Source organism: Drosophila melanogaster, chromosome 3R (genome assembly GCF_000001215.4).
Source record: "Drosophila melanogaster chromosome 3R".
Classification (NCBI taxonomy): Eukaryota; Metazoa; Arthropoda; class Insecta; order Diptera; family Drosophilidae; genus Drosophila; species Drosophila melanogaster.
The window spans coordinates 20,056,297-20,079,310 of NT_033777.3; the positions used below are offsets into that span (position 1 = coordinate 20,056,297).

The window sequence follows — 23,014 nt, forward strand, 5'->3', positions numbered from 1 at the left end:
TAACAAAGTACACGCCATTTGTGTATAATCTTCTGTACATTGGCACCTAGAATGAATAAAAATATTTGTTTTTCAAAGTCCAAGTTCAAAGTTTAAAGTCAAGAATGTAAGAATACATTTTAGAAGCTCAGTCGAAATTGGTTTATTTACTGCCAAATTTACGTTGAATTATGGTTTCGGTGGAAACCAACGATTATGTACAAGCGGAATATCATCAAGCGGAAGCTGTGAGCAGGGCGGCATGGTAGGCGATGTGTTCGGCGACGAACGTGGCGATGTAGAAGTAGCTGTGATCGTATCCCTCGCGCTGCTTGAAGATGGTCTGGATGTGATCATTGCCATCTGCGGCAGCCAGCAGGTTCTCCGGCAGCAGCTGCTTGCCGGCCAGGAAGTTGTCTGCTGCACCTTGGTCGATGAAGAGCTCCTGCGGAGTGCTCTCGTACTGCGACACCAGATGCGTGGCATCCCACAGGGCCCAGTCATCCGGATTGGAGCCCAGATAGCCGGCAAAGGCCTTCTTGCCCCACGGGCACTCGGTGGGATTGGCAATCGGCGCAAAAGCGGACACCGACTGGTACAGCCCGGGATTCTTAAGCGCGCAGATCAGGGCTCCGTGGCCGCCCATACTGTGGCCGAATATACCGCGTTTACCGGGAACCACGGGCAGATTGGCATTGACCACATCCACCAGCTCCTGGGTCACATAGCTGTACATCTTGTAGTGCTTCGACCACGGCTCCTCCTTTGCATCCACATAGAATCCAGCCCCGCTTCCAAAGTCGTATGCATCATCTTGGCCGGCAATTTCCACGCCCCTGGGCGAAGTGTCCGGATTGACGACGATCAGGTTGTGGCGGGCGGCGTGCTGCTGGAATCCGCTCTTCTGGATGAAGTTCTCATGCGTGCAGGTCAGTCCGCTGAGGAAGAACAGCACCGGACACGGTTTACCCTCCAAAGCGGCCGGCGGCAGGAAGACGCCAAAGGTCATGTCGCACTTCAAGGTGTCCGAGCGATGGCGATACACGCGTTGCTCGCCCTCGAAGCACTTATTTGCGGACAGCTGTTCGAGCGTCATGTTCTGGGGGTGAAACGGAGTAAATAATTTGTAAGCTAAAACTGAAATCCATTAATTTTTAAAAACGCACTTGTTTTTTGACGATCTAAAAATAACAAGCGATAAGAAAACAGTGTGACCGCGTGTAGAGCGCCAAAAGTGGGAAGCTTTCAGAACATCTTGGTATCGATGATTAAAAGGGTAGATCCCATAGGAGTTAATATTTTCTAGAATTCTTTAAATTAATATAAATCTATTAATTATTACATATTGATGATGTATTAAATATGTAAAAATTGCAATTATTACAAACGAATATATTCCTCATAAGTAAACATTGAATTTTAATGTGCCCGTTTCATACAAAAATACTAACTCCATAACGATTGTTACGCAAGTACCATCACTAGCCGGGAAGAAGAAGCGCCAGTTGGCGAAATTGCTATTGTTAATTGTTGTTAACGTGAATTACTAGATAAGTACATAAATTTAAAAGCCGGAGAATGTCGGAAGAAGCGGCTAGCACCTCGTCCTTTGGCTTCAAGAAGCGGAACCTCAAGAAGGGAGCTGGAATTCGTCGCAAAAAGGAAACCAGCAGTGATGAATCTGGTAGGAACTTAATTTTACCGCCAACAAAGTAAATGGGCAAATATTATTGATATTCCAGCAAAAAGCAGCGATGAAGAGACCAAAGGCAAAGCCAGTGCTCTGGTGCGAGCCGAGAACCGCCGAAAGCGCACGAATCCCAACTTCCAGAGCACCAAGACAATGAGCAAAGCAAAGAGACAGGCGGGAGGAGTTGGTGATGATGGCTCATCCTCAGCCTCCGACGATGATAAACTGGGCATTGCGTACAAATCCAAACGCGAGGCGCTGCCCAGTGGACCCCAAGATCAGGGAGCTACATCGATTAACGAAATGGACACAGAATTGGATCGCGATGCGCAGGCAATTCATGCGCGAGCTCTGAAAATCAACGAAGAGCTGGAGGGCAAGGCGGACGATAAGATCTATCGCGGAATTAACAACTATGCGCAGTACTACAAGAAGCAGGATACAGCGGCAGGGAATGCCAGCTCCGGAATGGTACGAAGTGGCCCAATTAGGGCTCCTGCCCATCTTAGGGCCACTGTCAGGTGGGATTATCAGCCGGATATATGCAAGGATTACAAGGAAACAGGATATTGCGGCTTTGGCGACAGCTGTAAGTTTCTGCACGATCGCAGTGATTACAAAGCGGGCTGGCAATTGGAAATGGATCACGAAAATCAGCGAACGGGTGATGTAGACTCCGATGGCGATGATACCAAGTATGAGATTCACTCCGATGAAGAAACACTGCCTTTCAAGTGCCACATCTGCCGACAGAGTTTTGTCAATCCCGTGGTAACAAAGTATGAAGATGATAACGATTTCTAAACTGGATTTACTGAATAAATAACATATTTATCTTTCTTCCAGGTGCAAGCACTATTTCTGTGAAAAGTGCGCCTTGGCCCAGTACAAAAAGTCACAGCGCTGCATCATCTGTTCCCAGCAAACAAATGGTATTTTCAATCCCGCCAAAGAGCTGATAGCTCGCCTCAAGACAAACCCAATGGAAAACTCAGATAGTGATGAGGAGGAGGAATTTGGGAAAAAGGAGGATAAAGCGGAAGCAGGGGAGGAAGCTCAGGAGATTTCTTCGGATGATAGTGATTAAAATATTTTTTTAAATCATTTATACAGGTTGTGAAAGTAAATAGGGACATTGATTAGATGCTTCACATAAAATCCATTTTACAGCACATTTGCCGCATAAGTGTAGAAAGTAAAGTAAGGATTGTACCACCGATAGGTGGCGTGTAAGAAATTGTAAAACCCTTTGCCCCAAAGAGAATTGCTGATAAATCACTATTCTTACTTGTAACTAGAAAAATATATTTTGATAAGTTTTCAACCAAGAAATACTAGTTCTGTGGTATTTATTAAAATTTTTACTTATTTTTGGGCGATCTATTACGATTGGTTAACATACAAATTATGCACAGCAGTTCATCTGTAAGTTGTTTTAACACGTATATATGTATGTATTCATTATTATTTATAATTCATACTAAAATTTGATACATAGGGACGGGACTGGAAAGTTAATCGTGAAAAGCATTTTATAAAATTAATCACAACGAGGATTTTATATTAATGTTTAGTCCGCAGGACCTAAAAGCCTTACTCACCTCGGTCATAATGTGGCCAAAACTGAGCACAATGCTCCGTCGCTTGGGAAGATTTGAACAGGCGACTATGGAATATACGAATGAGCTTCTACCACTCACACTGGGCAGACGAAGGAAATTTCTTCCCATTCCCAAGGGAGCTGCAATAACTTTGTGATTTCGATCGAGTATTGCTTGACGTTTGAAACGATCAAAGGCCAACTTTGACCAAATTTAAACTTGGCAAGCAACTGAAACTACTGCCTTCTTGAAGCGGCAAAATTTTGGCCCAATCTTATAGCCATAATTTAATTGTCAGCACTTTCATTTCCCGTTTCGCTCGCATCAGAAAGCACAGGCACAGAAAGTAGGGGAATTGGAAGCTGGGAAACGTAGTAAAGCGGGCCAAACTTATACGGAAGTGAATTCGTTTGACTTTTGCCCGCTAAAATCAAAACCTCCTGCCAAACTTCTAGGCCGCATTGTTTCACAGCACAAAGCCGAAATATTGGCCAGTGGTAACGAATCGATGCTTAGCCACAAATTCCAAAATCCATCCGGCTTCTCTGCCCACCCTTTTTCCCTAGCTCCGAGCATGCAAAATATGAGCACATAAGCCTTTAAAAGCAGCCCAGCTGCCCAGGATGAGCAAAAAGGATAAAACTTCTATTTTCCAGGATCCTAGCTGCCACAATGTCGAGCCGATTTTATTGGAGGGGTTTATGCAGAAGGTTTGCCTGTTCCTCTGGTTACGCATAATACTTTTACCTCGTTTGTATACACCATTCACATTTCTTTAAGACAGCCACTATTCAGATGCTGGTAATTGCTGCAGTAGGGAAATTTGCCTCTGCTGTGGATTTTTCCAAGGATAACAATCATCAAGCTGGCTCACGGCTATTAGGTCACGTTCGCATTTTCTCACATTTTATGTGCCACTCACTTATTGGCAGTGCAATGGTTAATTGAATGACAAAGTCGTGCATGAAGAACGCAACCTAATTGAGGAGGAGGCAATAATTGTTTCGACCTGCAAATCAGTTTTAATTATTTCCATAAATGCGAAAGTGAGCGGCAGACGTGAGCTCTGAAATTTTATACTTTCTGTCAGCGGCTTTGATTGCCAAAGCGCAATAAGTAGGCAGGGGATTTGGGTTGCTTTTCCGGGCAGGATGGGTAGTTTTTCCGCCTAATTAGGATTTAGAAATTTGTGTGCGGTTGCTCACACGATTGCGTCTCGGCCCCAAAGTAATTAGGCGTTAAATGAGTTTGACGCCTCCAGAAATCGGGGAACATGGTTTCGTTCTCGAAACATCATCTTGATGTTGTTTACATTGAGCTTTGTGTGCTCACTAGCAATGATACTAAATTAAATATAAGCCTACTTAAGTTTTTGTACTTTAACATTGCAATTATCTCAGTTATACTTAAATTATATTGCCAGCTGAAAGTTAAGATACATAAGAAGGAATGCTAAAGGACTCTGACTACCATATATCCTCATTCCTGCTTAAAAGAGTCTGAGTAATAGACTGATTAGGGATTTATTTCAAATTATGATAAATATATTCACAATATTATCAAGTCGGAAATGCTACATTCGTCGAATTTCATAATGGGACTAGTACACCCTTTTGAGTAAGAGGTAGAATAGTTTTAAGTCATGCAGTTTAATTCTGACTATAGAAATCATCAATATCAGTTTCCTAGAACTATAGAAGTTATATATATATAGTGACTATAATACCCTAATTTTTGTTATGAAACAAGTTTAATATTCATCTTTTAAGACTTTTATGTAAAATTGTGTGTAATTTTAAGTGTATAGATACATATATCATTTTTTCCTGTGCATATGTACCCAAGGGCCATCTTGTACCCATCTGCACGTTTGTTGGGCTGCACGCTGTTTGTTTTCATTCGCCTTTATTTATTGGCTTCTAATGTCATTGACTATTATATTATCCCAGCGGCTAGATGGGATGGTAAGGGCAGAAGTGTCCCCCTACCCTGGATTTGCTCCCTGGACTCGGGCTCAACTTGTCGCTTATTGTGTCAATTATCATTAATTTCTAAATGCCCTCCTGTCCGCACCAAGGTTGCAGCACCTTTTTGAATGATACAGCTCGTGGAGCGACCTAGCCAGCTCCGAACTTTCAGTACGTGTCCTGGCCATGTTGAAATGTCAGTCCGGGCCATATAAATTGTTATTGCCTGTGCGTTCCATCACCAGGACTCCGAGGACTTGCTGGCCCGGCATTCTTAAAGTTGGCCAAACTTTGCCATGCGTAGTTTACGCTTTGACTCCCAATAATTTATGGCCCATTCACTGTTAAGTTTCGCTCGTTTTCGAGTAGCTATAGGTATGTATCGTATGCTATCGTTAAGGATTAACTTTAGTTTCAAATCGAACAATTAAGAGCGCGCCATAATTACTGTGTAAATGAAGCCCACTGAACTGCAGGCCGTTAATAATACACAACAGCTATATTATGGCACCGCAAAAACCCCAGGCTCATTAATCTTTCACTTAATAGTCCCGAATAATTAAACAGCACAATTGCACACTGGCCCCAGCCGACCAATTAAAAGCCAATTTTAAAGAGATAACAATTTATGAAATTTCTCAATTGAAATATAAAACACATTTCTAAGCGGAAACATGGAAATACAACATGTGCGTCTGCGACTCACAAGTTATGGGCCACAAATCTGTGCCTCTGATAAAGGTTCATGCCCCTGCAGACACGACCGCAGCTTTAATTTATAACAAACACTCTGTTGGTGGGGCTTTTCCGAATGCGAGGAATCTTTGACACTTGCACTGCCCTGGCAGATATCCAGGAAAAACGACCGAGCGAAATGAAAAGAAAAGAAAACAGAGAAGGAAAGAAAGAAAGTTTTCTTCAAAACAAAAACCACTCGACATGTCCGGCCACAAAAATGCTTGTCGCTGGTTAGCCGCAATGCAAATAAAGATAAAATGTAAAGTGGGCAAAAACTGGACAAATGCAGCTGGCCAAATGCAGCAGCGAGAATGCTTGATGGCCACAATGGCCATGGCTACAGCAGGCAAACAAATCGCTGCTACTTTTGCGCCATTTTCGAATTGATGTTGGTCGATTTCTTGGGATCCCCCGGAATAGCTAGCACTCGCCCTCCGCTTTTCTGGTTTACGACTTTGCGAGTGTTGCCCACTTTTGGCCAAAAACTTTTGCCTGCACTTTATGATTTTTGCGCAAACTTTTGTCAGCTCGGCTTTCGGCTTTGTTTGTCGCCCTTGGTTTATGGACGCCAAGGAGCAGATGCCTTATGTCCGCTGTTACCAACATATTGATGTTTATTGTACTCGTAACATAAAAAGAAATATTCAAAAATATAAAAATAAACCGAACAAAACAAAAATATAATAACAAGGCAACAAAAGTTTGCGGCATTTCGTCTGACATTTTGTCGATTGCGTGAAAAGTTGTTGCAAAATCAATATTTTCTTTACTGATATGTTAAAATGGATCTTAATCAAATAACAGAAATAAATTTAAGTTCTTTTGGGTTAGGATATAAGATACCCAGCCTTAGAGGGTAGGTAGGAGTAAAACTGCGAAGTAATATATGTGTGTAGCTTTCCAAAGTGTTTTTCTTAGAATAATTATTTGTTATCAGATCAATTCTCTTATAACTGGATTTTTTTTCTTGTTCCAAGAAGAAAGGAATTTAGTTGAATTGTGCCTGTCCTCAGTTCAGTTAGGTATGTTCATATTTTAAGGAACTGTCATAATAAAGACAAGACGAAAAGTTTAACTCAAAATTAAATTAGAACTGTGTTTTGTCACATGCAGTTCTCCTTTTTAGAGGTAAATCTCAGTAGGAAAGGTTTGTATAATTTAATATTCCCTACAACAAACATTGTTGTTTCATTGCCAAGCGCTTAGTAAAGGCATTAAAAGTTATGCTTTCGGCAAATACCGGTCAATTAAATAACCAGGCCAAAAGTAATTGTCCCAAAAGCAGAAACATTAAAACATCCAGGCCACATACAATGTTTGCACCTTGCCCGTGAATGTCCGGCACGAATATTGTGGGTCCTGCCGTTCTCGTGTGAAATCGGGGCACTCATCGTATCCTGTGCACAGTTACAACTTCCGGGCAAACACACAAATGAGCTACAAAATACATTTGCAGCCACAAAATGGCAAAATGCCTGCAATGAGCAGGCACTAAGACAACAATAGAATGGTTGACTGGTCTCCATGTCCTTTTCAGTCTAAGCAAATGAGGCCATTTTGCCGGGATAAGCCTGTAAGGGCGGTGTGGTCGGAAGGAAAGCCATTGTCCAGTCCATGAAAAGTTTCAATAAGGAAATATGGACAAATAAAATAAATGAAAAGTGTCTGAAAAATGTAACTTTAATAAGCTCAAGAATGGTAAGACAAAAAGTAAAATGTTTTTAAGCGAATGTGTATTAGGGTGTGTCAAGGAGTTTTTGCTTTTGACAGTTTTGCGAGACTTTTCAACAACAACAACAAGTTGCCATTTGCCGTTTTCCGGACTTTCTTTGGTCGTTGCTAAGCTGAAAATATTTTCATTATAAACTTTGCGACAGGTTTTCCCCTCTAAATGTGTACGTGTATGTGTGTGGCTGTGACTTTGTGTCGCTGAACGGAAACGGAAATGCGCCATTAACTGGCAAGTCAAGCTTATTAGCTGCAATAAAAAATAATAAGCTGCAAAGTTATGTTGCAATTGTGGCATATTTTTTTTTCACCCAGCGACTGTCTATTGCGGCTCTATTCCCCCATACAAAGGATAACATATATGTAGGTGGCTTTTCTTGTGTTGAAAATTCTATGCTACTTACTGACTTGGCTTTTTGCACTTTCGCCTCCTCCGCCGAAGAAGAACTTTTCTCCACATTGTGCTCCTGTCTGCGGGTGATTGTATGACAGCTAAGGACATCATGCCAAAGGGGACAGAACATTCTTTCTCTCACTCCGCCGGCGCAGAGAGCAAATTCAAGTTAATTTTATTTTAAAAATCGTGCTACAATATGTTCCCGGTCTTTGTGAAAAGTGACCGAGGCTTCCTTTCCGACTCTAACTCGATGGCTGATAGTTGACTCCCACTCGACCCCAGATGAGTGCGATTATGAGACGGCGAATGGCCATGGGCGTCACAATGGGTATGGGAATGGATGTGGGAATGGGCTTGAGAATGGCATTGATACCAAGAAAGCGAGAATGTGTGGACAAGACACTGAGAACTTGACAAATTGACAATGTGCCAGGCGTTGATAGGGGCAGCTTAAGGAGTCCGTTCAAAGTTGATAGTGGGAAGCCAGGAGACAAACGAAAAATTTTAATTGCTCGCTTTCAAGAAACTTGGTGTTTCCGAGCTTTTTTTTTTATTTTGTTAAACTGTCATTTGTTAGGAGTAAGTTAAAGGAATTGAGATTGCTTGCACATTAATATATATATTTATTGGATAATGCAGATAACAGCCAAGTCCAAAAATATAGTTAATATTTTAACTATTTTTTCTTCATGCGTACTTAGTAAATTAAATATAAATTAATTTACTTAAATCCACTTACGCTCTCTACATAAAGTCTATTATGCCACATTGTCGGCTCATTTTAGCTTAATTTCTCATTGATTTCCGCTCCCTAAGTTATTTGAATAACCATCCAATCAAAACTTATTGTTTCCCATTATAATTATAATAATAATAATCATGGCTGTGGCTGGCGCTGCCATTAAAAGTTTTGAAATTTAAACACCTGTCAGTCGTTTCAGCGCTCAATGGCCCAGCCCGGGATTAATAACAAAACAATTTATGCAACTTTTTCGCCGGCAGTTGGGGGTTTTCCAAAACACGAGGAGAGGATGGAGGAAATTGTTGTGCGGGGTGGAAAGGTAAATTATTTCAATAATGTCCTGCTAATATCGGGCGCAATAACAATAACAACCGCAGGGTGGAACTTAGATGAGGAAGTAAAGGAAAGACAGCGACCCTGCGGTCAAAATATTTATACACCATCCACGAAAAAGGGGAGTGAGTATATGTCTGCACCTCTCAATCATGGCTTATGCTCCAGCATTACCGTTAGACAGCAGTCGAAAGTAAAGTTTTCGTTACCCTTAATGGAGCCCGAAGTGAAGTAAGTTCGGTGGCCAAAAAAAGGGGCTGCGGTGTGCGAAGATTTCGTAACGTATTAAAAAAGTTTGCGCTGCCAGTTGAACTCCGACAACAGGTTGTACCTCGTACAACCACACTTTTAAACCGCAGTCGAGCCGAGACAGAAGACACTTTTATGTATTTCGTTTCGGATTCACCTGCCGAGCCTGAAACTAAGTAAGACTGCAGGAGTGCTACGATTCTGGCCCTGAGTAAATGATGTTGAAAAACTTTACTTTTATCTGTTGATACAAAGTAGGTGGTTTCCTAGTGGCCTTCTCGGTGTTTCTTCGCTGGCTCCACTCCTTTGCGGTTCCTCAACATTTTTTTTGTTGGCCAACGGATTTCGTCCCCCTTTTCTTGGCTGACTGCCCTCAGCTTTGGGACGAAAGGAAAGTACATATCATGCTTATTTGAGTCTGAAAACGGAATTTTGTTTTTATTGTAATTTTGTAAAAAGAAATGGTTGCAAGCCCAAACTAATTTTACTGCGCACTAAATAGTACATATCGGGTGTATATTTATTTTTCAAGCTGAAGAGGATTCGGACTTAAAACGGTCCTATTTCTACCAATTGCGTTTATCTTCTGTTTAATTTGCATTTTACACATATGTTTTAGAAGAGAAAAATCGAAATTTCATAAATCATATGAATTTTATTCGTTAATCGTTTTATATTTTTTTTTTCTGCATTATACGAGTATTTTAGGCTCGATTTGAAGAAAGATTGGGTGTATAATTGGCCGAGTGTTTTGAATTTTTCGTATAGGCTGGGATGTTTTTATTGTGACACTTAGCTCAGCCAAAGCTTCGGCAGGCGAGATGATTCCATTTCAATTTTAAAAGAAGAAGGAGCTCTACGCTGGAGATAAGCGAAGTGAGTTGCACACGTGCTCCATCTGTTGGCGGTTTTATTTAGAACTTATACATTTTCTGTAATAGACCGATCTGTACAACTTTGTGTAGTAACTGCAAAGCTTCAAGTGTCAAATCTAATGCATCTCGAGCAGTAATGTATGTAATGTATGTATGTGTTGTGTGTATGAATGATGTATGTATGTATAATTGTTTTGATTGCTGAAACAGTCTTCGCTAATCTTTTATTTTATGTATAAAAAGTATACTTTGTGGAATGTTATGATTTAATATATGGATGCTTGCATAGCATAATTAAAAAAAAAATGTATAACATTTTATGATTGTTAAGCCTTGCTACGATTAAATGTAGTCTACATATGCCCCAATATGGGGATGTCGTGTTTTCTTTGAGGCACGCAAATGATAATATTAACTTATAGATTTCTTTCAATTCACGCCCTGCAAAGCAATAAATCTCAATTTAAAATCAGTGCCAAGTGAATGGGTTTAACTTTTCATTCAATAAATACTGAGCAGAAACGTATGCCCCTTCCCTCGTCGTGTGTGTGTCCTTCGAAAAGTGGGCAAAGTGCACGTAGAATGCATTAAAGATAAAAGCCGCTGCAGCTCGGGAAACTTCAAACTGGAAAATATGATACAAAAGGCAACAGTGGATGGGCGACGTAGATGGGGTGAGCAATAGAATGTTGGCTATATGCAGTGTGGCCATAATTTCCAACAGTGGTTTTTATGCTGAATGTGCATTTTACGACTTTTTAAGTGCCAGGGCAAACAAAACTTTCCGTGGGAGCCGCAGGACCTCCAGGACTTCCAGGACCAACACCAGAAGCAGCAGCAGAAGCAGAAACAGAACGAGAACCAGAACCCTGCCGTGCAACTGGCAGCTGGTGCTTTGTGCTGCCGGCGGGACACCTTGTATGTATACAAAAGACGCCAGACATATTTTCTTTCAACGAGAATAAACTTTGCTTTTCAAATATATATTTTCAAACTTTCAAACCATGGCGAAGCCGAAGCCAGAAAGGGCGCATTAAGTCCAAGTTTACGAAAACTTAATTCCATTTTTAAAGCACCAACAACCACATATACACACCCTCACACACACCTTCGGAGGACATGGAAAGGCGAAGAAAGGCAAGGCAGTTGCAGTTGCAGTTCCGTTTCCGCCCGTTGTTGCATGCAGGCACTAAGTTATCGTCTTTATTGTTTGTCACATACATGACCTCACAATTGTGTTCCTGTTCCTTGGCTGCTCTGCCTTAGCCGCTATACCCATTCCCATTGCCGTTCCCATTGGCATTGCCGCCTTTTGCGCTCAATGGCGATGCGAGCGGAAACGGAAATGGCATAAGTTGTTGTCGCCTACTAGTTCACACGTAAGTCCGTTCATTCAACAATAAAACGACGTTGCTGCAGCGCTAAAGACGCTACAAAAGCAGGGGAAATGCCGTGGACCTGGCCACTGAGCTGGCGAGGGCCAACAATGAAATCCCATAAAAGAAAATCAAGGCGGTGGCTTTTCCGGGAATTCAGAGATGGCAATGTGATATACAGAGTGCCGGCGCTCAAACGGAGAAGCCTTTCAGTTTTCCTTGTAGTTGAGGTACTTCTTTTCGCTCTCTGGTTTGTTTAGGATGTTCTTCAAGGAACTAAATAATTTTGATCAAAGTGAGGTTTTGAAAGTGATTTTTCTTATACTTTAAATGAACTTGGAATTTCGTAATGGAAACTTATGAAAAACTTAGCTATAATGAAAATCAATGGTCTAAATTAAAGTAATTTTAATATTAGTTGTTTAAGCATTCTTTTAAAGCTTCTGGTTCATCTTTTTTTTAAACAAGGTTGAAACCATGCAATGTTGATGAATTTCAACTAAAAATGTAAAAATTAATATCATGCCGTTTGATAGGCAGCATAATCACCGTTTCCCATCTCTATGGGCCACCTGGATTACTGCTATTCGTAGCAGAAATTTGCTGCAACCACCACGTCGTATACGTAATGTGCGTTGTAAAATTAGCAAAAGCTCTCACAAGCCCAAACGGAAGGAGTTGGGCCGGGAAGGATCGGAAAAATAAGCGTGAGAAGAAGGGCAGAGGGCATTTCATAAAAACTGCTAACTTCCTAAACTGATTGTGCCCTCCTCTCGATGGAGGGAGTAAGCTTCAAGTTGAATAGAAAATTGCAGCTGCAAAAGTTCCTTTCTGCCGTTTGTTGTCACTGTATTGGATCAACCTCCAACCTCTTTAGTCCGGTCCCGATGCGAAAACTCCGCCCACACTTCCTGTTTCTCCATTCTGAAGCGTTGCACGTTTTTCTTATTCAAAAGTTATTGTGCTGCTGTCAGGAAAGTTTCCCTTTTTTCCCCATCTCCACCTTCTCAAATGGCCAGTAGCCGGCCAAAATCCAATAATGGCTCAGAGGGAGAGAGAGAAAGTGAGATTGAGAGAGGGACAGAGGGAGAAAGCGAGTGAAACGGGGATTTACGCACACACAGACACATGCGTAGCTTTCAAATACTAATCTACGCGCTATAATTGAAAAACTAACAGTTTTTGTAACGAGTTTTTCGTGCTTTTACTGCAAGTGTGCGCATTTTTAGTTTCTCTATCCCGGCGTGAGTGTCGCCCACTTTCTCTTTTCCACACATGCAGCCACTTTTGCAGGCCTCCAGGAAAACCGTAGCTCGGATAGAGTTTTTCCCATAAGCTGCAACAATCATTCTTTCAGCTTCGTTTTTTCCCCCGCCCTTTCAAACACGCGCGCATATTTTTGCTGACTTTTCGTCATTTTTTCACATTTTTTGAAAGACGATGCTGGGAATGGTTTTGCAACACTACACCCTTAAAATTTAGGTTGCTTAAAAATTATTTCTTCTATAAGTAAATACTTTTAGAAAAAGGTTTGCTTTAAATATATATAAAACTCCTAATAGAAGGTGAAAGCATTAGACAAAAAGTGTAAACTTACTGTTATTAAAATGTATACAGCTTAGGAAATAGTTTAGGGCACTTTCTTGATGACCTAAGCTAAGTCAAGTTGGTAATCATTTAACTCCAAACCAAAAACACTTTCATTTCCACATATTTCAGTGGTATGAGGCAGCTGGAAATGCAAGGAATGGACGGAAAAATACCCATGAAATTGAAAAAATATGATGACACCTTCATTGCAAGTGAAACAATGGCTGCCGCTTGTGTGTGGTGGTGTGTGTGTGCATTTCTATGTATTGTGTATATGTTGGTATGGGTGAGTCCCCTTTCAGGGATTTGTAGTGTGGGCTTTTGTGTGCACGCTGACTTGAAACATTTTTGCACTGCTCTGTTGGCCAGATTTCAGTCGAAGCGAACGCAAACAACAAAACCGAAGCCGCACAAAAAGTGAGAGATAATTTCTGGAAAATTTCGTCAGAAAACATTTTGCCGCTGTCAGACTGATGGCAGCTTTCAATTCCTCTTTTTTATGACTTAAGAGCCATATATGGCCAGAAGGATTTTGGCTTTTTTGTCACGATCTAAGCCGCGGTTCTGTTCCGATTGCCCGCGTGCGTTGTGACTCGCATGAATATTGGCATTCTTGGCTTTTCAATTTCGCCGAGAGCTTTACCAGCTCGATTTTCCCACTTTTTCTGTTTACATTCCGGCAGTGTACGTGAAATGCTCATAGTTCAAATTACCTGGCCAAGTGGCGCAAGCATTAAATTAAATACCTTTTGTCTGTGGCCATTAAATGAAACGAGTTTGGTTGAAAGGAGCGTGTTTTTTACCCCTCCAGTTGAGGTCGAAATTTCTGCCAAGGGTTATGCCCACGTTGACCAAAAAAGTGTGCGTTCGAAGAGCAACAAAAGGCGCTCGAGGGAGAAATTCAATCAATTCGCACGTGACATGATTATTTTATGTTTTTATTTATTTATGGTGCCCGCATTTTATTTTATTTTGTTTTGTTTTTATTCATTCCTATGCTTTAAAAAGCGTGTGCGGCCATAACGTGATGCCTGTCACATTTCGGCGATCAATAAAGAGGTTGGGTCGGAATCTCAGCTATGACTTACACGGAATAATGAACGTTTAATGTTATTATTTAAAATAGTGGTACCACTTAAAAAGGCTTTCTTAAGTTTCAAAAGTTGTGTTAAAGATCTAAAGCAAAGATCCAAATTAATTCATTAGTTTCAAAAGTTTTATTTCAGATGTAAGGTATGTGATAATTAATAATCTTCGAAATTGATTATTTGTATATAAAGAGCCTTTGGAAAACAATTCAGTTTTAGGTTAGGCTGCCTACTCCAATCGCTATAATTATTTTATTGAAGGACCCATTTTATGGCTCTTGCATATGCCACCAATACCATTTAAATTCGACCATCTGCTTTAAGAACAGTGGGGAAAAATGTCCACCCTCAATCTTGGAGGAACATTTCAAGTTGGAAGCAAAGAAAAAGTAAAGAAAAACACACAAAAAGGAGGCTGAAACAAGAGGGCAAACAATAAAGGCGTCCACAACGATCCAGCGATGGCAACTTGTTAGTTACACTTAACGAGCCAAAAACCGTATTTAAGCCAAATCGAGGCGGCAAAAAACAAAACCCAAGCCCATGTCCCAAAAATGTTTGAGGAGTGTGGGATCGTTTGGAGGTGTGACCATTGGGGATGTTGTTGGCTTTGGTGTCAAAGTAAATACATTCAATTTGATTGTGCTGTCCTTATTTTTTTCTTGTTGGCTGGTCTTTCTATTCGACCCTTCTGCCCGGGCCATCGATTGATAATTTAATTCAATTGTGCTGCGACTGCCATTAAAATTGGCAACTGGTTGGCAAATGGCAACTCGACTGGGGCCACATAGAATGTTAATTTCTGGGTAAATGTGAGGCAGGCCACGTTCCTAGAGATTTGTACTCTTTGCGGCGCCTGGAATCATCGACACGTTTTTGATGGATAACAACACAATTTAGCTGGAAAAAAATATTCTATTCGGTCACGTGTTGTTGTCATATAAAAATCTTATTCAATTGCTCTTGCCAGTACGGAATTTCTGATCAGGCAATCAAAGCTTCGTCCAAATGTTTTTTTTTTTAGGGCGTGCAATTTCATTTCAGTTTTGTCTATAATAGATTTCGATTGCTTAGTTTTAGGTCGTGCTAACTTCAGTTTTACTATGCGATTGCAAAAGAGTAATTGCTAAAAAGAGTTGTGGATGGTTGATGGCATTTTAATAACATTTAAATACGAGCGAAATATAAAAATCGCTTACCGCCAACATAAACTTTTCTGTGCATGTAAATTTTTGATTGATGTATCTGTTAGTTAGAGATAAGTTAAAACTGTGGATTTGTTAGATATTAGTATTTGAAAACTGTGTAAATTTTAAGTGTAAAAAATTTAAGAATTACTAGATATTTTCGAGGTGACTGAAGGTCATCGCCAATTAATAATGGTAATATCAAGTGTCCCGTATTTTATTCTCGTTCAATTGTTCATTTCTAAAATACGATTATTGCTCTGGCAAGGAACCTCTCATTAAGCAGTCACATTTAATCCCAACCCGCAGATAAGAGCGAGCGTGGCCTATTAAGTAGCAAAGCAGTTTTATTCCACCCCGTTCGTTGGCTAAGAAAAGGATAACAAAAGTCACAAACGGTCTGGACAGTAGACAAGAAGGAGCGAAAGGATTCAATTTGCATGAGCCACGTTAACAATAAATTTATAGTCCGTTTCTGCGGGGTTGTCCATGACATTGCTGCACTCCCCTCCACTGTCACCAATTTAAATATTGGGGCTCCAAACACGTTCGACTAACGTATTCGTGTGATTTGCATTTGGAAGATGCTCCTGCAGAGTCCTCTTCTTCGATTGTTATCCCCGTGGTGTTTTCCCCCACTTTTGTGACTAGTTTAAACGAGTTTTAGATGCATATTAGTATCCTTATAAGAAGTGGAATGCAAAACATTTAAGTCTATATGTATCACTGGTAGAAAAAGTTCGATAAAGTATTAAATAAGTATTATATATATATGCTAAAATTGTAACGATTTATTTGTATATATTCCTTATATTTCTAAATATATATTGTAATTATTTTTTAAACCGGATTTTACAGAAACCGGCATATTTGCGGAACATGCCAGTAAATAAATCCTAGTGATCGGTTTGAAAAACGCGACTTCCTGCCACTTTTGGTGCCCCCAGTGGTTGTCGCTTCATTGACAGGCGTGTGTCTGAAACGGAAGCCGCATCTTCTTGTATGGCGGCAACATTTGTTGATATGTCGCCTTTGTTTCGCAGGCTGTGGAAACCCCAGTGCCACCATCCGCTTCCCTTTCCCTGCGGCCCTTTGTTATCGCCCAGACAAGTCCTGTGAGTCCTGTGAGCTGCATTGCTCCGGGGGAGAGTACGATGGGCATGGGCATGGGAATTTTTTCGCGTCTCAACTTGTCCGCTTGTGTGCTTTTTGTGCCTTTGTCAAATGGCTTTATCATTCGAATGACAGCAAATCCAGATCCGGTTACCATGCTGACTTACAAAGGGGAGAAGTGGCATGGTATCTCTATGTGGTCGTGGGCACCTCCCAAAGCCGCACTCAAGTGGCTGGCGGCTTAACTAATGATTCCAAATGGCAAGTTATTGAAATCATTTAAATGCGCCATAAGCCAACGCATAGCCACCGAAATCCGTCGACTTTAGACCTACCAGCAGACTATCTGCTTTACAATCGGCAGCAGACATCACAAAGTCATTTGCAGAACTGCACTTTAAGTGCACAGATGGGATTACAATTTAAGGGGCCATAGGGAATATTACTCCAATTGTCTATAAAATAGTGCAGAAAGAAAGCTACACAATTGATTAGGAATATATGATATACATGATTATTTTGTGTTTATATGTATTACTTAATACCTATTTCGCTTGGATATGTACAATTATAAAATAAAGCTTATTTAAAATGTAGTTTCAATACTGTTCTAAATGGAAAACTAGCCATTTGAGCGTTAGATGTTTAGGCGCACAAATAATTTTGTTCATTACTGTCCACTGTTTTGAAATAAAATAAAATGTAAGCCGTGAGTTAGCAACAATCGGATCAGTTGTCACACACTGAACTGCAAAAGGCTCTCCACAGCGACTTACTGACAGACTGACAAGCTGACTAACTGACATACTGGCAAAATGACAAACTGACAAAATGAATGTCTGGCAGACAGACGGCGATTTCGGTTGCCGTCACGATTGTGTTTCTGTGAACTTTCCCATGGCCAGACTGGGATCCCCCAGACTCTGAGCCGGCGGCAGAGCCGGGATGAGCAGCAGCCACTGGTGGACTTTATGCAAATTTTAATTTTATACATAGACACATAAAAATAAATTGTTTTTACTCGACTGTGGCAACACTTGCCAGCATATGCGAAGCTCTGATTCGAATATATATACGTACTCGTATGAGAGTTGTGGGGCTACTTGTCATGCAGGCATTGTGTCTAGCCCCCTCTCTGTGCCCCATTGCGGAAATTACTGGCCGAACTTTCTCTGTGGCACTGCAGCATATTGATTTTCTATTTTAAGGGATTAAAAGGAAAAATTATTTTAGCAGAGATTTTGCATATTTATTGAACGTATCTGTGCTGCGAATCGGGATGTGTACAATGTACATCTGTGCTTATGTAGTACGTAAGAGTATTTTGCATTTCACTTTGTATGAATTGTGTTCTTTCGTTCTATCGTACGAAATATGCAAAATAGTGGGTGTGCAATGAGTGAGGCTTTGTTATGGAAATATGATTTTGTAAGCTCTGTAAATTAGTCCAGTGCGTGCGTCCTTGGATGGTGAAGAAAAAATAATATTTATTCAATTGCATACTTTTACATTCGGTTCGGTAGTGCAGAGCATACTTTCTTACATGTCATCCTTGAATCGGCAATTGATTTGAAAACACAAAGCCGAAAATCTGCTTTGCAAGCTCAAAGGCATTGGCCATTTCCTGTTTGTATGGAGCAAGCCAAGCAAATCCAAGCTTTTGTTTCTAATTTTGGGAATACTCGAAACTCGAAAGGCAAAAGTTTCAGTTCAGTTCAGCTCAGTTTCCTTTGTCGTTCGATTTAAGAGTAGCTTGGGGCCAAGTTTTTATACTTTTTGGCATAACAAATCAATTTCGTATTAGACTTGGGTCCTCTCAATCCAGCCCAATAAGCTTGGCCCGGAAATAACTTTCTGTTATTGTTGCCACAAACTATAACAAGGCGCTTAAAATATATAAAATATTGTTTTCGTTTGTGGGATGGCAGCAAATGCATGGATTGAAATTGAAATGTGCCCGAGGGCAGTAACAAACTCCCCGAACGAAAAAAAGTCGATCAAAACCAGCAGCCGAGGAAAGTAATAAAAACTTGCTGAAAGCTCGGCATTAAGAATATAACAAGCTAAAGGTTTTCTGTGTCATCCGTGCAACTTGAACTTGAAATTGAACTGCTTGAAAGTTGAGCGAGCATAAAAGGCAAAACGCAAATCAAAGACTTTCAACCCCATCTGGCAGCCACATGCGGGTCTGTAGCTGTGGATACACCACCTCCTTTGCAGGACTCTTTCCGATGTTTGCCTAATGCAGCTGCCAACATTGTCAACTAAAACTCGATGCTAACAAGCAGAAAATGGCAGGCAACTACATACCAAGTTGAGCTCGTAAAACTGCCGCCCAAGGATAACTTTTTAACAACCGCTCGTGGTAGCTGGGAGCTGGGAGCTACCAGCTTCCTGCCTAACTAGCAGACGAGCAGATTGAGCCTGGTTCCTGGTTGACTCGGGATCGGGCAATTTGATTTTTACGAGGCTGGCTAACGAGCTTCAGCTGCAGTTTGCAGGGGGGCACAAATAAATACAACGTGGCGTATGAGCCATATGACTAGGCAGAAAGAAGGCAATCACCAGTGGGGCCACGTACACCGGGGCGTATGCGTAACCCGGCCCACTCCTAAGTGCCTCCAAGCCTGTGGTATGGCTGTGGGTGTGGATATGTGGGGGAATCTGCCATCACTCAGGTGTGTTAATTGCCTCAAATAAAGGCAGTTCCAACTTGGTCTGCAGGCGTCTCTCATTTTTGCCTGTGACCTCTTGTTTAACCCAGTTAGGTGGAGCTATTACTGCATAATATCTTTTTGGCAGACGGGTAGACAGGTGCTCTCCACAGTTGAAGCTAACATGAGAAGGCTTGTATTATTATTTATTTAAAATGAATTTTTAATGGAATAAATCTTTTGCTACAGCGTGTATTGCCAGGCTTTGAAGTGGCTCAAAATCATTTGTCAGCCGACAGACGGACAATAAGTTTAGCAGGCAACACGTGTCAGTCATTAGTTGGCGGCTACGGGGAGTTTTGACAATCCGGCTAATTGAAAATATTTATGCTCTGCCTCGAAGGCAAGGGGATATAATTTTAATGTTCATTTAATTTGTCAAACAAAACAATTTGCATAAATTAGTAGCTTGTATTTCTGCTCTCTGCCACTCGTAATTTTATTTATAAAGCGAAAGTTTCCCTCGCACACCACCGCTAAGGATCTGGATCTGCCTCAAAGTTTGACATTTACATGACACGCGGAAGGAAACGGAAGAGAAGGGAACGGTACGGAACGCTGGGGGGCAGATGAGCCCTGGAACCCACGCGAAATATGTCAAGCAAGAGCAAATTTTACTTTGAGTCAATTAGGCGCATAAATTAGAAAAGTCTACCACAAGTTTAGCCCGCTTTGCTGCCATGGTTAATACGATTAGAGGCAGCCGCGAACAATGAACAATTTGCGTATAATTAATGCGCATAGTTGGCATTTTTATGATGCCTGGCCGAGACTTTAAAGACGACATATCCTTTCCCAAGCAAGCGAATAGAGAAAAGTGCTCCCCTGACTCACTTGGCAGCGGAAATGAATGTGTTTATGTGCAGCCCATGGATTTGCTTGGCCGCCAGCCAAGTGCCTGCCTCAGACAGGGCAACACTTTTCTTCATTGTTTGCCCGGCAACAGCAAAAGCAACATCAAGTCAAGTCAAGGAAAAACAACAGGAAAACCAGTACTGGAAACAAACTGTGAATAAAAAGTTCTCAAACGAATACTTTTTGACGCGCCTGGGCCGCATTGCAGTTTGTGTCATTTCAACTTCCTAACCAAAAATGAACTTGGTGGCAGAGGTTAGGCAATGAAGCCAAGAGGTCACGTCAAAAGTTGCCAATTTGGCGAGTCTACTTCACAGTTCTTTGCCCTTATAATTTTTTTTGTATCTCCCAATATCTGACGGTTTTTACCCAAACTTTTCTTATTGCATTGAATTTGGTTGCTTAATTATACAAACGTCAATGGAAACAGTCTGGTAAATGATATTTTAATGTTATAAATTATTTAGCTATTTTACCTTTTTAATTTGTTCTTCGTGCGCCCTGAAAGTGCGCCAGCACTGGTCAAGTTTCAAGGAAACTTTAACAAATAATTTGCATGCGGGCCAACGAACTCTTTTCCGTCTGCAAGGGGCTCAAAATCCAATTTGCACAAGTCAGCCACAAAAATTAAACGAAATTCGTCACTTAAAGTAAAATTTCTAGTTGTAAAACCAACACACCAACTTTTTTAGTGTAACTCCTCTTAACTTAATGAAATATACATACAACAATTTGTGTTGATGTATTTGATTGATTGCCATGTCCGAAACATTACAAATCCAATTGTTGATTGATTTAGAAATAGTTGGGAAGTCCTTTGTTTACTGAATTTAATGTCGGACATTTCCGGTAATAATTCCGTTCAGACCTGCTACCATCATCAATCGATGTGAGTACCTACAATGGCGCCGTTCGACGAGTCATTCAATTGGTGGGGACCGCTTTTGCCCAACAGGCCGACTGCTCCAATGCTCCATGACTTGCAAATGCAGGCGCTAACCAGAAAGATTTGCATATTCCCATTTCGAGTCCAGACCATTACCGACCATCCTGGCCCATCCGCAGATGAGGCTCCGACCATTTTAGCCCTCCACGTAGCAGGGCCTAAATTATGTCCTGTTGCGGAGTCTCGCTGTTCGCCGAGTTGGTTGAGTTGGTCCGGCCACTGTGAGTTTGTGGCCACATTGCGTATACGCCCGCTAGTCCCTCGTTAATTGCAATGTTTGTCATTTGCCTGTCAATTTGCATTTAAATTACAAAATTTAAACGCTCTTTTTTGTTGCCATGCCAGGAACTTTACGACTGCCAAGATATGGACGAGAATGCCATTCAGGAGGTGGAGTAGTAGTACTGGAATGAGGCGTCTGTTGCGCCAGGGGAAAAGAGGTGGCTACGAGGCATTTGTCATGATGGCCCATCCATGGAGAGTCACTTAGACGTATGCTCCAGTCCGGAATCCCACGATCACGCTTAACCCAATCTTTTGTTTATGTGGATTCTGAATGAGGCACGGCCATGGCCGCGTAACATTTTCGGGCTAATTTTGTTGCAAATTGCTGGGCTGTAAAAAATTGTGACGGCAGGGCGTAATTGCTGTAAAGCGGCGACTGGCAGATGACCTCGAACTTTGCTCTCTGGCTCGCTGGATGTTGCCATTTAATTAAAGCGACACCCAACTAGGCGCCACCCACAACCAGTTCGTCCTTAGTCCTGTGTGCGTGTTGACCTTATTATGTTGACTTTGTGTGCAGTGCATAAACTGTGATAAAAATCGTATATTCCATGCCGCATAGCTCACTCCTCCGCCAAACTCCCCCCTTGATCCGTTAAGTGAACGTGGCATCCACCACCCCGTTTTTAAATGTCTATAATTTATGTTGGCCGTTAAACTCACTGGCTGACTTTAGCCTTCCCGTTAGCTGGCTTTTGCTATAGCTTTTGCTTTTGCCGCTGCTTACAACAATTTGATGGCATATAATTATTAGTTCGTATAATTTATGGCTTCATTTTGGCTCACAAAGTTGTGAACTGCCTTGTGTCTTGTGCATTTCAAGTCGAGTTTGCTGGAAAACAGCATGGGGTCGCTCCTAGCTGATTTATAACTAATTTAGCTGACATTTTTATGAGCTATCGAGAATGCAGCTGCAAGTGATTTTAATCAGTTCGAGGAATATGCAAAAATATGAAAAGAAATTGCCTTTCGCCAGTCAAAAGGAAATCGAGTTGTGCTTCATCAAAGCAGAGTGCGATGCAAACTGGAAGTCCTTGGAGAAACTTGAACTGCATATATATAGTTATACTTTCTATATGCATTATTATGCATTAACAAATTCTTATATTGCACAAATATGTACTTTTTGTGAGGAGTTGCGCCACTGTACAGTGAACTCTGGCGATGACAAATTGTTGGATTGCAAACCACCATGTCCGCAATTTCTGTTGCGGTTGCATTCGAAGGCTCCTCAAAATAAGTCTCTGCACAATGGAGGTCTTTGAGAGAGTGGTTTGCGACCATGTGGGGCAATCAAACGCAAGCAAGCCGCCAACCACTCATTAAGCAAAGTCCATAGAGAGTTTCCCCACGCAAACTGTGTACTAAATGTATGTGTGGGTAAAGGTAAATTGTAGAGCCCATTTCTCCGGAGTTACTGCAACATGCGATGCTGAACTTTGAACTGTCACAAAATGCGGCCCCTTCATGTTGCCGACATTTTGTTGTATTTTTGTATTCGGGTGCGTTTTTCATTCACCTTGCTCTTTTTTGAACGTTGAACTTTGAAGGCGTCGAAAAG

General features: G+C 41.3%; 2 protein-coding genes across 3 annotated transcripts; one reads left to right on the top strand and one right to left on the bottom strand.

The window, feature by feature from the left end:
* Positions 1-121: 121 nt before the first annotated feature.
* Positions 122-3,454, bottom strand: CG4390 (uncharacterized protein). 2 transcript variants are annotated; one of them, NM_169887.2, is made up of 2 exons: positions 3,271-3,454; positions 122-1,078 (listed from the first exon to the last, which is right to left on the bottom strand). In NM_169887.2, exons 1-2 carry the CDS (start codon positions 3,397-3,399, stop codon positions 215-217), a joined length of 993 nt encoding a protein of 330 aa, NP_732486.2. In that variant the 5' UTR covers positions 3,400-3,454; the 3' UTR covers positions 122-214. The 2 variants fall into 2 exon arrangements, with proteins under 2 accessions (NP_732486.2, NP_650864.1); NM_142607.2 differs by lacking the exon at positions 3,271-3,454 and adding an exon at positions 1,146-1,194.
* mdlc (midlife crisis) lies at positions 1,452-2,995 on the top strand. Its single transcript, NM_142608.4, has 3 exons — positions 1,452-1,663; positions 1,722-2,448; positions 2,516-2,995. The coding sequence occupies exons 1-3, from the start codon at positions 1,558-1,560 to the stop codon at positions 2,754-2,756; spliced, it is 1,074 nt and encodes a 357-aa protein (NP_650865.1). The 5' UTR covers positions 1,452-1,557; the 3' UTR covers positions 2,757-2,995.
* Positions 3,455-23,014: the final 19,560 nt, after the last annotated feature.